The 14,145-nt window shown below is 41.8% G+C and overlaps 1 protein-coding gene across 1 annotated transcript in view; it reads right to left on the reverse strand.

The window, feature by feature from the left end:
* Nucleotides 1–8,191, reverse strand: part of CLIC6 (chloride intracellular channel 6) — a 39,913-nt gene extending 31,722 nt beyond the window's left edge. The window contains exon 1 of the mRNA XM_026077578.1: nucleotides 8,159–8,191. Within this exon, the coding sequence (XP_025933363.1) occupies nucleotides 8,159–8,191 (33 nt within the window). The remainder of the gene's footprint in view (nucleotides 1–8,158) is intronic.
* Nucleotides 8,192–14,145: the final 5,954 nt, after the last annotated feature.

Genomic DNA, 14,145 nt, shown 5'->3' on the forward strand with positions numbered 1-14,145 from the left:
GGGGCGTGGGGGGGTGCGCAGGGCCGGGCTGCGAGCGCAAGGGGGCGGGAGCCGCAGGTGCAGGTGCTCCTCCTTCCCGGCTTCCCCCGCACGGCACCTGGTGACACTCCAAAGCCATCCTGGCCCATTCCTGCCCTTGCTTCTCCTGCCCCCTCCTTGCAGCCCTCCAGACACCCAGCCCGCCCTCCACTTCCCACCGCGGTCTTGGACCCACGAGCCCTGAAGCAACATCTCCCGCCTGCRGGCAAGAGTCCCTGGTCTCCCCGCTCCTCCCAGTGCGGCAGTGCAGCAGGCGAGCAGATTGTGGGCAGGCATTCCCCCTCCATCAACCAGCCAGCCCCCATGCTGGTTTTCAAAGAGTGAAGCAAGTGGCTGAATCCACGCTCTGACCGGCTTTGATCAGAGAAAGCCATGGGGTCCATGCAATGCCCATCATGGCACGCCAGGAAGGAGGCACAGCTCAATATCTCTGAGAACTGCTTGAGTATTTGGGGTCAAACCTGAGCCACTGAGCTGCAGTGCCTACTGGCCACCTCTTACTGCATCCCGGTGCCCATCTAGCTTTGACTTTTGTAAGAGTGACATGGGAGAGCCAAGAGCATTGGCACCATGCACACTCAGTCAGGAGTAGGAGACTGGCGAGAGGTGAGTGGGGGCAGAGTACTTCAGGCTGCCCTGCCAAACCGGACCCACTGGCAGGTGCAGCTGGTGGCCACTGAGGAGCTAATGGTTTGCTAGCCACGGTGCAGTGCACACAGTATGGCTGCAGTCAGAACAAGGCACGGGGCTCTGCTTCCCTAAATCCARCCTATGAAAGGAAGCACGAATAAATACCCTGAGCACCACCGACCAGCTGAAACTGGCAGAGCAAAAGTACCCATGAACCAAGATTTCATCTCAGTAGCTACTTAGTATCTGAAAGATGTTCCCAAGTAGTCTTTGGGCTGCAACAAATACTGTTAGGATGCAAGCCTGTAGTAAGGCAGTGCAAAAGCCTGTACCCATACCAACTAGCATACAGCTGTAAGAGCAAACATCATAACACTGGGGAAAAAATAACTAGACCTTATTTTAAGTAGCCTTCCCTCATATATTATCATGCCAGGTATTGCCTTGCAACATGCCCCTGCAAGAATCTGGAGTTTGCATTTAAATATAACCAGAAAGCACCTGCACCTTTTGGGTGAGGCAGCTGCAGATTCATCCCACGTACATTTTTCTTTTCAAGATATGAAGCACCTTTTCATACTTTTGGTAATTTCTCTTGCTTATGGAGGCACTGAAGCTCTACAGAAAAGACAATCTGTAGGTGTGAGGATAATCTTCAGTACAGTTTTGCTGTAGGCAAGCAGAAATAATTTTCTAGGAGATGTAACCTGCTCTAGKCCCATTCTCTCCAGAAGTCTAGTGGCGATGATTAATGTGAAAGGATTGCTTATTTCACAGATTCTGCTGCTTGAAAGGAACATCTTCCTAGTTTTCTAGGTGTAGAGGGAACAGTAGAAGGAAAAGTTAGCTGACAAGAATGAGGTAGCATATTTGAAAATATGGAGTTAAAAATTTTTATATAAGTATTTATAAAAACACTTTTTCATATTTGTGTGTGGAGAGCAAGGGGGCAGATTGTAAACACGGGATTTTGGAATGAGCAGCAAGAGAGAAGATGCAGCCAACAGGAGCCAGGAAATACCATACGACAAATCAGTAGGCCAGATAAAATACTCACTCTGATAAAAGTAAACCAACAGGCAAAAATAATAAAAAGAATAGTGGCACAACTATTTTTCATAGAAGTTACACTTGCCCAGAGGTGCTTTGCCAGGGAGACAAAGAGAATTGGGAGATGGAGACTGAAGTCGTGGGCAGTTGTGATCAGAAGGTGTCTCAAAGGTGTGGGCATTTGGGAACAGAGGCTCAGCGTGATCCATCGTAACACAATTGTTTCTCTTCTCTAGTAGGAGCTCTGCTATCAGGGGAATTAATGCACATCTCAGTCATCTCTATTTCTACAGAGATGATATAGGCTCACTTGTCTTAACCCTTGCTAGCCGAACACTGGCCACATTCCCCAGTGCAATACAAATCCTCTCTGTAATTTTACAAAGTTTTCAGATGCGAGATGGAGCACAGCTGAAGACAGCTGTGCAGACAAGTCACTGGCATTGCCACATTGTGTCCTCTCCAAAAGTAGATGGGATGCTGGCTGGAAGGAAGAAGGCTCACCTCTGCTGAGGTTTTCACCATGGGAATGACCAACATCCACAGCGCAACAGTGGTGGGAAATTTGCAGGAGAATCCTAGCATAGGCATAACCACTGAGGCCAGCTGGCTATAGTCAGATGACCACTGGGTTTGGTTGTGCCCCCTGAGAAACTGTCTCCTGCTCCCAGTCCCCTTGAGCTCAGCTTTGATGACTGATGGGCACTACCAGTTGAGCTCCCTCTTGCAGCCCCATGTGGCACAGCTCCCTTGGGCTCAACTGAGGTGGCTGCTCCTCAGTGTTTCTTCTTTTAAACTGTCCCCTGGATGACAGCTCTGCATCACTGCTCCAAATACCTTTTTTGGCAGTTTCAGTTTTCATTCAGCTTATGAGGCTGGCATGGGACTTGCATTACAATGATTTGATGGCACTACATGAAAACCAACTGTGTCTCACCAGGGTTTATTCACTGGAGAGCAGTTTTAACCTGTTTCTTATTTTTCTTTATTTGTCTATTCCCTGCTCTGTGGCTCTCAATTTGGTATCAAATAAGGTGAGGATTTCAAGGTCAGCAAAAAGTCTTTCAGTGATAAACACTGTCTGATTATTAATGCTGGGCAACATTTAAGAGTAATCAAAGATTAGCTATTTAAATACTCATAAGAGTCTGACAAAGGCAGAACAGAAAAGAACTAACAGCTGACACAATCAAGCTACTATTGTTATCTTTTTATAACAGGGAAAAGTTTAAGGTATAGTGTTAAATACAATTGCAATTTTTATGGAGTAATGTTTGAATAGTTTGTAATGGATCTTGGTATGTTTTTCCTCAAGTATACGCACAGACATTTTTCTAATTTTGGCATAGTTAAGACCTAGCAATGATATTTGTAGGCATTGGATTAATGATTCTTTTTAAGGGCAACTAAAATATTTTGGAGATGTAGATTGACAGATTAACTGTGAAGTCAAATTTGTGATGAATCCAGCATAGAAAACTCCAAGGGTTTTTAAAGCCAGTTCAACTATTTGATTCCCCCCCATTCTTTCCATATGGAAAACATATTATCTGTTTTTCAAATGCAAATAGTTTTCTCTGCAGAAATGCTTAGATCGTTTTCATGCTGACTGTTCCTGTAGTCCATAAAYTAACAGATTGTAAATGGAGGGTAGATGTGACTTGTGCAGTTCATTCTCTTCTTTGTCCTAAGAGGTGCAGTGACTGCTGCCTGCTCTAGCTGTCCACCTCACTTGTGCTTATGCTGTGAAATCCACATGCAAGCAAGACAGTCAGAGTAGAAATTCAGAGAGCCAGTGGGGAGGGGTTAAAGGGGACAAGGTGAGCACAGTTCAGAGACCAGCCAGCCAATCAGCCTAACAGAGAGCTCCTTAGAGCTCTTCAATGTGGTTTTACAAAGCGAGTTTTGGAAATAGGCCATTAATAGTAGATCTGTCCCAGTGAAATCCTAGAGCTTTGGATATCTGTTGTTCCGCACTCTGTTCATGCAACAGTCTTCCCCTGTATCTCAGTCACTTAACAATTAATCTTTCTTGATTCAGGCTCCTTTACTCCTTCAAGCTTTTTACATCCCATCTGTTGCTAAAACAGGCTCTCAGCTAATAAATACAGTTTTCCCAGTTTGGCTTCAGGAGGGATTAGTGCACACCTTCTTCATTTCAAAGATGAGTGCAGGTAATTAAGTATCACAGCTGTTAGACATTAGCAGACAACATGAAGACCCCTTCATAGTCTGTTAGCAAACAGGTTGTATCCCTGGCAGTTATCAGTTAGGCTGTACTTCCTTGGATTATTGTAACTCCTCTTCCTTCCCTGACTCTACAGTGAGCTGCAGACCAAAGTAATAGTTTTTGCAGCCTGAGGTAAGGGAAAAACACCTCTCCTTCTGAGAGCGCCATCCTCCCCAGCCCCACAGCAAAGGCAGCAGAACAGGATGGGTTTTCATGCCTTTGCCAGCCAGTTCATGGTCTTATGCAGTAACACGACTGCCAATTATTTAATGGTTTACCCTAAAACCCCAACTGTGAACTGGGGTAATGGTACCAGCAAGGTGCTTTTGCCTCCCGTGCCAGCTGCGACCTCACCCAGGAGCCTGCTCTGCCTGTTCCTTGCTGCCAGCTGAACTAGTGCTGGTTTACCAAGCATGCGCATCGGCTTTCCCCAGGGTTTACCACTTTTCAGGAATGAAGCTACCTACCCCCAGGCCAAAAACTGCCTGTGCTCACAAAAGAACAGACTTGTGCTTTTTTCCACCGTGAGCTGAGCAATTGCAAATTTGTACTGAACTCAGTGGGAAATAAGAGTGAGCAGAGCCTCTAGCACCTACTTCTGCACACGAACTATACCAGCAACTGAGGGCGATTGGCTCAGAGAGAGCTGTCACTGCTGGACACACCTGAACTCAGGTGAGATGAATCTTGCCCCAGGTGGTTCTCTTAAAGCCTAAAGTTTGAAAATGGCCTGTCAGCAAAATGTGGGCTAAAGCTTGATTCCCCCCCACACACATAAGCTCTGCATTAGCTCTTATTGCAGTCAGTAGTTTTACTTGAGCTTCCGCAAATTGCGGTATAAAGTATTATCCCATATAAGAGCATGGCTACCAAACCCTTTGTGATGAAAGAAAAGAAAAAAAAAAAAAAGAAAAAGCTGTGTTTGCCTTGTATGTAAGCCGGGTCTGTATTTTCCTGCCTTGAAACTAGGGAAAAGATAAAGCTGCAAGTGAAAAAATAGTATTAGAGGGCTATAATTTTTACTGCTTTTAAAGTATGTTTATGTTAGCTATGCTCTTTTTTTGTCACTGGTTTCTTAAACTGTTGTCAAGAAGCTTGTGTGGCACCCAGTTGCTTTGTATTTGATAAAGTACTCAGTCCTCCCAATCAAAATTAGCAGAAAGAGATGCCTCTTCTCTGAAAATCAGGGTAGCACAGTGTGCGCACTGTGGGGGGGAGGTGATGCTGTCCATATTTAGTTTTGTGAGCTTCCCTGCGCTAAGCTGATTAGGGGCAATCGGCTCCTTCCCAGCTGCTTAGTGGCAGCCTGCTTGGGAAGGAGGTGCGTACGTATACGTGCAGGAGGGGAAGCAGCCTGTAAGCAGGGGTCAGAGGCAGCATGCTGTTAACGTAATGGCAAAACAAGCAACATGGGGTAACTTATTTCAGATGTTCTCTGTTCTGCTTTAGTCTTCTGTTTGCCAGCAAAGTTTCAGTGAAGTATCCTTAGCGCGACAAAAGCAAGATGATTTTTATAGATCTAAGGTAACACAGAGAGATTGTGCAGGTGGCATACTGTTCTGCTGTAATTTAGAAGTTAGCTTATTATTTATGACTTTCTCTGCATTTGACTGCAGCATCTCTGAAACTTTACAAAGTCAGTACTGGTGAAAGTTGTGGGTTTAGAAAACATAGACAAGCTACCTCTAACCAAGGCTGAGAAAAGTAACAAGGAAGAGTAGATGCACCTTTTTGCCTGATGCTACCAGTCCCTCTCTTCCTTCTGTTATTAAGTTTTCTGAATTCTTGGCTTCCCACGAAGCTGCAGGCTCTAAAGCAACTTCTACAGCAACTTAAATTCTGAGCACGATTCTGAAGTGTGATTAAAAAACTAGAAGAGTATCAATAACAAGACTTTCCAATAATGAACTCTGTACTGTTTGCCATTTAAAAAGAAGATGGTAAGTACTTAAAATCAGTTTATTCCCCAAAAGAGCCTTTGACTTTCTTCTTCCTATCTTTTATTTTTCTTTTTGTTAGGCAGTAGCATTTTAATGAAGCAATTGTGTACTCCAAGTGCCAGTGGCAGGATAACAAGCAGACCTTGTATGTGGATTTTTATTGTCAAGCATCACATCTAAGTCAATAAAATAATTGATTTGAATTAATTTTGAAAGTGCTCCAGAATTATCACGGTCCTAGCAAGTCTAATGACTCTCCCAGATCTCACTTCATCTCATTTTCCAGGTAAATAAGGCCAACTTCAACCCTCCCCTGACTTGAACTCCAGACCTGCTTTCATTTTGGGGTATCCTGGACCATTGCCCACTCTTTTGATTCTGCTTAGAAAATCCCAGTCAGACTTATTTCACTGAATTCCCCCACCCCTCATTTTCAAATGCCTTTCTACCACTTGCATCTCCTACCTCATGTACCATTGCTTAGAGGATACTTGCACAACACTATTTAAAGGACCATCATGATTTGGACGATTCAATAGGATTACTGATATGTGTAAAGCTAAGAGTCTTTGTAAGGATCTGGGCCTTATTAAGTAACTGTGATTTCATTATTGTCATCCTCATTATTCCTCTATCCCTCTGTTTTCTGATGTATACTGTAACACTGAATTTGGGGTGTGGTTTTCAAAAGTACTGAGCTGCTCTAACTTCAGTTGAATTTTGTCTGTTCAAGGTATCTGAAAACTAGTCCTTTAAATGTAAGCTCTTTGGAGAAGATAACATGCCCTTGCTTGTTTTGCAGAACTCCAGGACATATTTATGCTCAAAACTGCATGAATAAACTATGTAAGTTTCCAATGTTGTCTATGTTATAAGCAGTACTTTTCTCACTTTGACCTGGTTTACAAAATTGCATATGAAGTCCTTGTTAGATCCATCGGCAGATTTTACCATGAACTTGGAAATAACACAGAATTGTTCCCAAGGTCCAAGAGACTTCTTTTTATTTTTAATAATGCATCTGGATATTTGAATCCCTCTGTTCCTTTTATTCCTATTACATTAAACTCTCATTTATTCCATATTAGTTTGTTAATTATTGTGCCTATAACACCTTGAAATAACTTCTTAAAATGTAATCTCTATCACAGTTCATTTAATCTTTATACTGTTGCTTGTGTGTTAAATTTCAGTTTACTCCCTACAGCTCTTACAGATTTCTTCCTGTGTAAAACAGGATCACACTCTGCACAGTTTCCACTTGAACTTGGCCTCTAAYAGAGTTCCTATTTGCAAATCTCAATGTACTTTTAAAATTATTATTGCTTTTCAAATAATTATAGTTTCAGGAATAAAACTTAACATTACAAAATACTCATAAAATTATTGGAATAATTACATAGGTAATATAAAAGTAAATTACATGTGCAATTGAGAGGTACATTGATCATTAGCACCTTATCATCAGTGTATGATAATTGCAGATTTACTTGTATGCTTACTATTAAATCATTCAATTTATTGGAAAAATGGATTACTTCTATATGTAGTTCTCTGTAAATGAATACATATTTTGAAAGAAATCTGAAGTGAAAGCTATTTTATACTCTGTAAAAAATAGCTTTGAAAATAACTTTTTATATCATCAGTAAAAAAAAAACAAAAACTATGCTTTTGTAACCCTGTAGTGAGAGGCTGGAAGAGAGAATCTCCAGAGGTCTCTTCAGCCCTATTTTTCTTTTCCTTAATTCCAATGTGAAATTCCCATGAAAGCTATACAGCTGAGTAATTCTTTTGAGTGTGTTTAATGAAACTTGTTTTGGTACACAGTGCTCTAGAAGTGATGATAAGGGGTAGGAAAAAGCAGGCACAAGATCCCTTGGGATAGGGTTACACACAGTTTGTTCTTTATGGACCCAGGTCCATTTTTCCCCAATGTTCATTTTATTGGCATGAAGATTGTACAGCCATTTCTTTTGTGTGTGTGGCTTCCTCTCTTTTCCCAGGATTAGGAACCCAACCTTATTCCTTCTATTAACAATTTTCATGCTAACAGTTTTCATACTTTTTTGTTGTTGTTATTGTATTATATTTATTGTTCTTTTTCAAAAGTGCTTACCCACAAAACCTGTTTGTTCTATGGCACTTGTAAAGGACCTCTACAGTAAATCAGTAACCAGACATCTTATTACTGATTGCTCCTGAAATAAATGGCTCATTTACCTCTACTATGCATAACTCTTTCTACCTAATTGAGGAGCTGACTTACCAGAGCATAGTTTAAAAATCGGTAGAGGTACATGGTAACCTGCTCTCTTGCTCTAAYGAAGAACATATTGTTAAATCTGGGGTGGTATCCAAAGGTGGCAGTGACCTTTGGAGTCCAATTGTGCCAGGCACAGTGCAAACATATGAAGACACATTCCAGAGCACCTTAGCATCTAACTCAGGACGAGCCTGCAGTAAAGGGGCATAATGAACAAAGGGGGATAGAGGGAGATACGCAGAAAAGGGAGGAGATTGTGCTGATAGACATTTAACAAAGCAACCAACCTGAATCGGTTGCATGAGCTCTGTATGCTACCTACCACTTTAAAGACACTTTAGTAAGCCTTAGCTGCTTTGGCACTTCAAACTCATTCTCGGCCTCCTACCAATATTAGGGTAAAGAAAGCTGAACTTCACTGCATATAAGTATGGCATTTTATTTGCATGTTTCTTCCCTGCCCTGGGAGAACTTCTACACTTTCAAATACTAGAGCACCTTCTGAAGAACACTCCAGTTAATCCTACCACTCCTTCAGATGACAGGTCCTTCTACAGGAGGCTATCCGTACATTAATGGTTTCTTATTCTCACTATTGTGGTTCCAAGAAGGATAGGTCTGTACCAGTGAAAGAAAGACAGAAAAACAAACAAAAAGGATGTTAAAAGTGGAATGGATGGTGTATTGTTATGTCATTTGGTGCTTAAAAGGTACTGGTAGCTGCAGTGAACCACCTGCTCAATTTTCTGTCAGAAATAGCTAAGTTGGGCTGTTCAAGACTTTTTGCTGTGGGAGTCAGAATCATGAGATGTTTTTAGTCCATTCAGCTGGAAATGGCTAATGTAGGTGGTTGATATGATACAGACCATAGCAATTCCTTGTATGCCGTTGACTACAAAACCTGAAAAATACATAGAAAAATGATCTGTACAAAGCATTCCAAGTCAACAAAAAACAAAACCATGGTAATGGTGTTATAAGATGTATGTTTGCCTTAGTAAGGACTTGGGGAAGGGTACCAAACTGAAGTATGCATGCTCAGGACACTTGGTCACTGTGGCTGCTGTGGCTATTGATGGCCGGAGGCCAAGTGAGGCAGGCAGCTGTGAAGACTAGAGGTATCAGGAAGGAAAGGCAGGGTGAAGGCTTGGTGCTACAGAGGTGCGAGGGGCTTGGCAAGCAGCACTGCACAGCATCTGGACTTCAGGGGCAAGGAGGGAGGCTTGGGAAAGGGAATCTCATGGGGTGTCTGGAGTAATTCAAGGGAAGGAAGGGGAGTGAGCTGGAGAGAAGCATGGCCCAGGCATGAAACCACTTTCAGCAGATCTAAGAGAGAAAATGCTCTACATCTTGAGAGGTTTGCTGGACTCCATCTGCTTGGCTGAACAAAAAGAACAATGAGGAGGGACGCCAGTGTAAAACACTAAGTGTTGAGAGAGTTCTTCAAAAAATGGAGAAAAACATAACAACAACAAATGTCTTTAAGTGAGAATCAGGCAAATTTAAGCTAGAAATAAAACATACCTTAAATAGCAGCTAATATCAGAACAAACTGTTAAATAAGGCCAAAGATTTTCTTTATAACTGTTTTCTTTTTGGGGTACAGGCTTTGCTCAAACTGAGTTTAAAGCAAAAGTAGCAAGGTGATGTGTATTTTATATGGTCATTTTGAGATGACTGGCTGGCTTTACAGACTGTCCGATCTCTATCTATGGGAAGCTTTTTTTAAGGGGAACATATCTATGTGCAAGTAATTAACCTAGATGGGCCACTTGGCAGATAACAAGCACTTGAAAGAGGTAAAGTGAAGACTTTACTAAGGAGGATTTCTAGAGGAACCTGCTAGAGAATGTGACCTCCAAGATGGCTTCAGTTAAAGCTCTTTGGACAGCTGGTGAAGGAGCCATCAGTGAGTGRAAAGGTCCTCCTAGTTGTGGGAAGGAATCAGCAATGAGTGTTTCCCCTCTGCCAAAAGACCTGGATATGGAGCAGAGGGACTGAAAAGTAACAGGCATACTTAAGGTATGTCCTTCTACTTAGTTTTAGAATCCCTTCCATATTTCTGTAGACCTTTCTAATGAAGGCACACTGCCTCACAAGGCAGTGGTGTTGGACCAGTATGACCTAACCAGCAAAATAAAGAAAATATCCAAAATAATATACCATGCACCTGGTGTGCCATGCTCCACAATGGGGAAAGAATAAACATGAATCAAGTTCTTTTGACTATGTTTTAGATTCAAGTGGAGTTTCTCTGAGTTTGAAAGTCTGTGAATATACTGGACGTATTTTTGTAAACCTGAGTGGCTATTTGGTTATGGTTTAGGAGGTCCAGGTTTCCAGTTATATTACAAATATAAACAAATAACTGGTAACACAAATGTTTCAATATCAATGTAAGCAAGCAGCTGAGGATATGTGCTTTTGTACTTACAGGATATAGAAGTAATTAAAGTATTTATTTTAGTAGCTGAAATTAATATAGAATGTTACTAAATGCATGTATTAAATACTCATAGTTTTAGTTAAAATCTGCAGATGAAGAATGATTGCAGTGCTGTCTTGCAAATAGGTTTCTACAAGGGGAGAAAAAGCACTCACTCTTCTGAAGTATTGTCACTGATACGAATGCTGTGTGTTTAAACGGCTAGCTACATTTGCCTGCATGTAGCAGTTAGAGGTGTGTTGAAAATCTATTCTGAGGAATATTAAGATAAGACAGTAGTTTAAATAAGTATTTAGGATATAAAGTCTGCCCATAGGGTGGCATGTTCTGTCTTTTTCCAAACATTTTCTGTGCACTTAAATTTTCTTTTTAATCGTGTTTTTTTTTTTTTATGCTGGTTCAGGATAGCTTATTTTCACTTGAAGTGAGGATTTTTGTGTGCAGATGTAATAAAAGTTTTGAGTTTTGAGATGCTTTGTGCTTTTCCTTCTACCACTAGATGGTAGTGTGTGATGTTTAAAGTGCACACTAGGTAAACAGTGTCATTCGGCAATTTATTCACCTATTTTCAGCTATGAATCTGATGCTTGATTTACAATTACCAGCTGGGGGGTGGCTCATGCCATTACACCAGTAGTAGGTAGATGAATGTTTTTCAATGACAAACATAATAGTAAGGTGGTAGACTGAAATCAGAGGAATTTGGTGGTGGTGGRTTTTGTTTCTTGTTTGAATGTTTTTAAATATATGTAATAGTAGATTTCCATCCAGGTTCATTGGGTGAAATTTTTGTAGCGGGCTAGAACTTCTGATGCAGAGAATACAGGCAGGCTCTCTTTAAAGAGGTGAATGTCACCACTCACATCAGGAAGCAAATTTGAGATTAAAGAATGAGCTTAAAAATGCACTAGCTTATCTAGAGGTTGGAATAATTTATCATTAAAAAGTTTCAACTAATTCATGTGTGGGGTTTTTTTTGGGGGGGGAGGGTAAGCTACAGTTTGTCTGAACCAGTGTGAAAACTGGCATGAGAATGTATGCAGACTTAGGGCAATTACAGCAATCAGTCACAAAAATACCCTGGATCTAAGATGAGAGCTTATCTCCCTGAGAAAGGCTTATGTGGTTCAAACAGACAGATTACAGTCTGAAAAAAATTCTAACAGAAGAGGAGGGAAAAGGCAAATTATTATTTCTTCACTTAGCATTTTTCTCCTGTCCTCAAAGATCCCGTTAAAATTGGCTGAGACCAGTAATCCATCAGTTTAAAGTCTTTGATCTGTTGGAAAAAAAGGTCAGCAGTGTTAACTCTAAGATGTGATAACAGCGGTATCTCAAGTAGTGGGGCTGTTGTCTCTGCTGCAGCCTTTGCACAATACAGATCGTTAAGTAGGACAGCATTTCCAACTGTCAGAATTAGTTTTTCAGAAGTTCTTTACTTCACCAGAAATGTCTTGTTCTATGCTACATTTTGGAAGAGAAGATCTGTAAGAATATCTTAGTTTGAACACCACTAAAAATATTTGCTGTACCATGTTTTAAACAACTTATTAACATTGCTGAACAAGTGATCCATTATAGCCTGTAGGAATATGTTTGCAGTCTGGTTACAAAATCTAATGCTGGGTTTGGCACAGTATTTTGTTTTTCCAAGAGCACACTAACATGTGTTGTCTAAACAAATGTAGTTAAAAATTCATGATCTAGAATATTAGACATTCTGTATTGAAATATATTTTTTTAGTCTGACTAGATGATTCCTGATGATAAGATCACCATGTGTAGTGAAGTGTTTCTTTCTAAATAAGTCCTGGGACTCTGCGCTATGGTACAAATGCCAGTTGTCTCCTCACTCATGTCTATGAGAAGTTTCTTGTAACCTGCAAATGAGAATAGGATTTGCCCCTCATCTTGCTTAGATTGACTATCCCATAATAAGAAGGAACTCTAAAGTTACGCCATTAGCTATATCTAGTTCATTACAGGAATTCAAGTACATTCAGCTAGTAGCCATGCTTTTGGTCTTGAGGTCTGAGATAAGAAAACAGTTTTTTGGTTGTTGGTTCTTTCTTCTTTTCAGACCTCTTTTTTTTTTCCTTGTGCAACCCTGCAGAGGTAGAATATTAGGTTAGTATTTTGCCAGCTATTATCCAGCACCTTCTCACTCTTTACCGCATTTTAGTGTTCTGCATTATCCTTGTACTGGGATAGAATGTTTTGGGAAAATATGCAAGTATCACAGTAACCCTAAAAAACTGTGACCTCTGAAGTTCACTTCTGGGTGAACCACTTCCCTACTAGCTGAATGTACTTCAGTATATGTGTATATATACGTATAYGTGTATATATACATATATGTAAGAAATGTGTTTGTCTAGGTCAGTTATGTTAGACTAACCAGCTGTTTAGGAGGAAGGGTAAGCACATTAGGTAGACTTTGTTCTCCTATGTAGGAATGTCTGATACAAGCAGCTCCTTGAGCCTAGCTAGGAAAGGTATAGTTCATCTTTTCCCATGCGTCAAAAGGCTATAAGAGAGGAGGGTTGTAAGATGATGCCTCCTTCAGCTCCCAGGTGAGGAGGAAAGGAGACAAACATACACGGTTTTGCACCATCTTTGCATGTCTTCTTTCACAAATATATAAAATCAAAGCATATTTGGTTTGGCCCAGCAGTAAGATACCTCTGAAGAAAGTACAAAGAAATGATGATCAGTTGCATCACTCCTCGGCAAAAGACGATGCAGCTGTCCAAACAATGTTATCACAACTTTTTTTTTTCCTTTCTTTTCCCCTAGGCTTCCTTTCAGAAGCGCTGTGCTCTGTGAACTGTTTGCAGAACACGATGGTTGGTTGGCTTGTTCTTGATGCAAATAAGTGAAATATGATGTACATGATTGCAACTTGGGGCCAACTAGTTTGGGGAAGGTTTTTTTTTTTTAAATTAATCTCTTYGGTACATAATATTCTCTGTCCTCCAAATCAAGATGCTTTGTTCTGTGCTCTGGTTGCGGTGCAAAACACAATGGCATGACTGACTGTGTGACTGCAGCAGGCCTCTGGAGCTAAATTTGGCCCTATGTTGCTTGTGGCTGTCCATGACCAAATGAAACACACGGATGCCCTCGTTCACCAAGCACGTGCCCAGCCAGGTATGTGCTGGCCTGCCATGGGGAAGCGCAGCCCACCTCAGCCGGTGGGTCAGGGAGGGGATGCCCTGCCTTGACCCCCACCCCTCACACACCCTGCCCTGACAGACCGTATGCTCTAGGCTCCTTCTTGTCATGTGTGTGCAGCTGCCACGCGTGGCAGCCCCCCACAACACGAGGGACCCTCCGGCTCCCTCGCACCCCACAGCAGCAGGGCGGGGACGGCTCGCCCACTGCCCTCACTCAAGATGGCGGCAGCGGCGCCTGGCTCGGGCCCGCCACCTGTTGCCGTGGCGGCGGCGGTCTCCTATTGGCTCCCCGGGCGCCGTGTGCCTTGCGCGCGCGGAGTGGGGGGGGCAGGAAAGAGACGGTTAAACCCTCGCGGGGGTTAAAAAAA

Source organism: Apteryx rowi, unplaced genomic scaffold, assembly GCF_003343035.1.
Source record: "Apteryx rowi isolate R43461 unplaced genomic scaffold, aptRow1 scaffold_46, whole genome shotgun sequence".
Classification (NCBI taxonomy): Eukaryota; Metazoa; Chordata; class Aves; order Apterygiformes; family Apterygidae; genus Apteryx; species Apteryx rowi.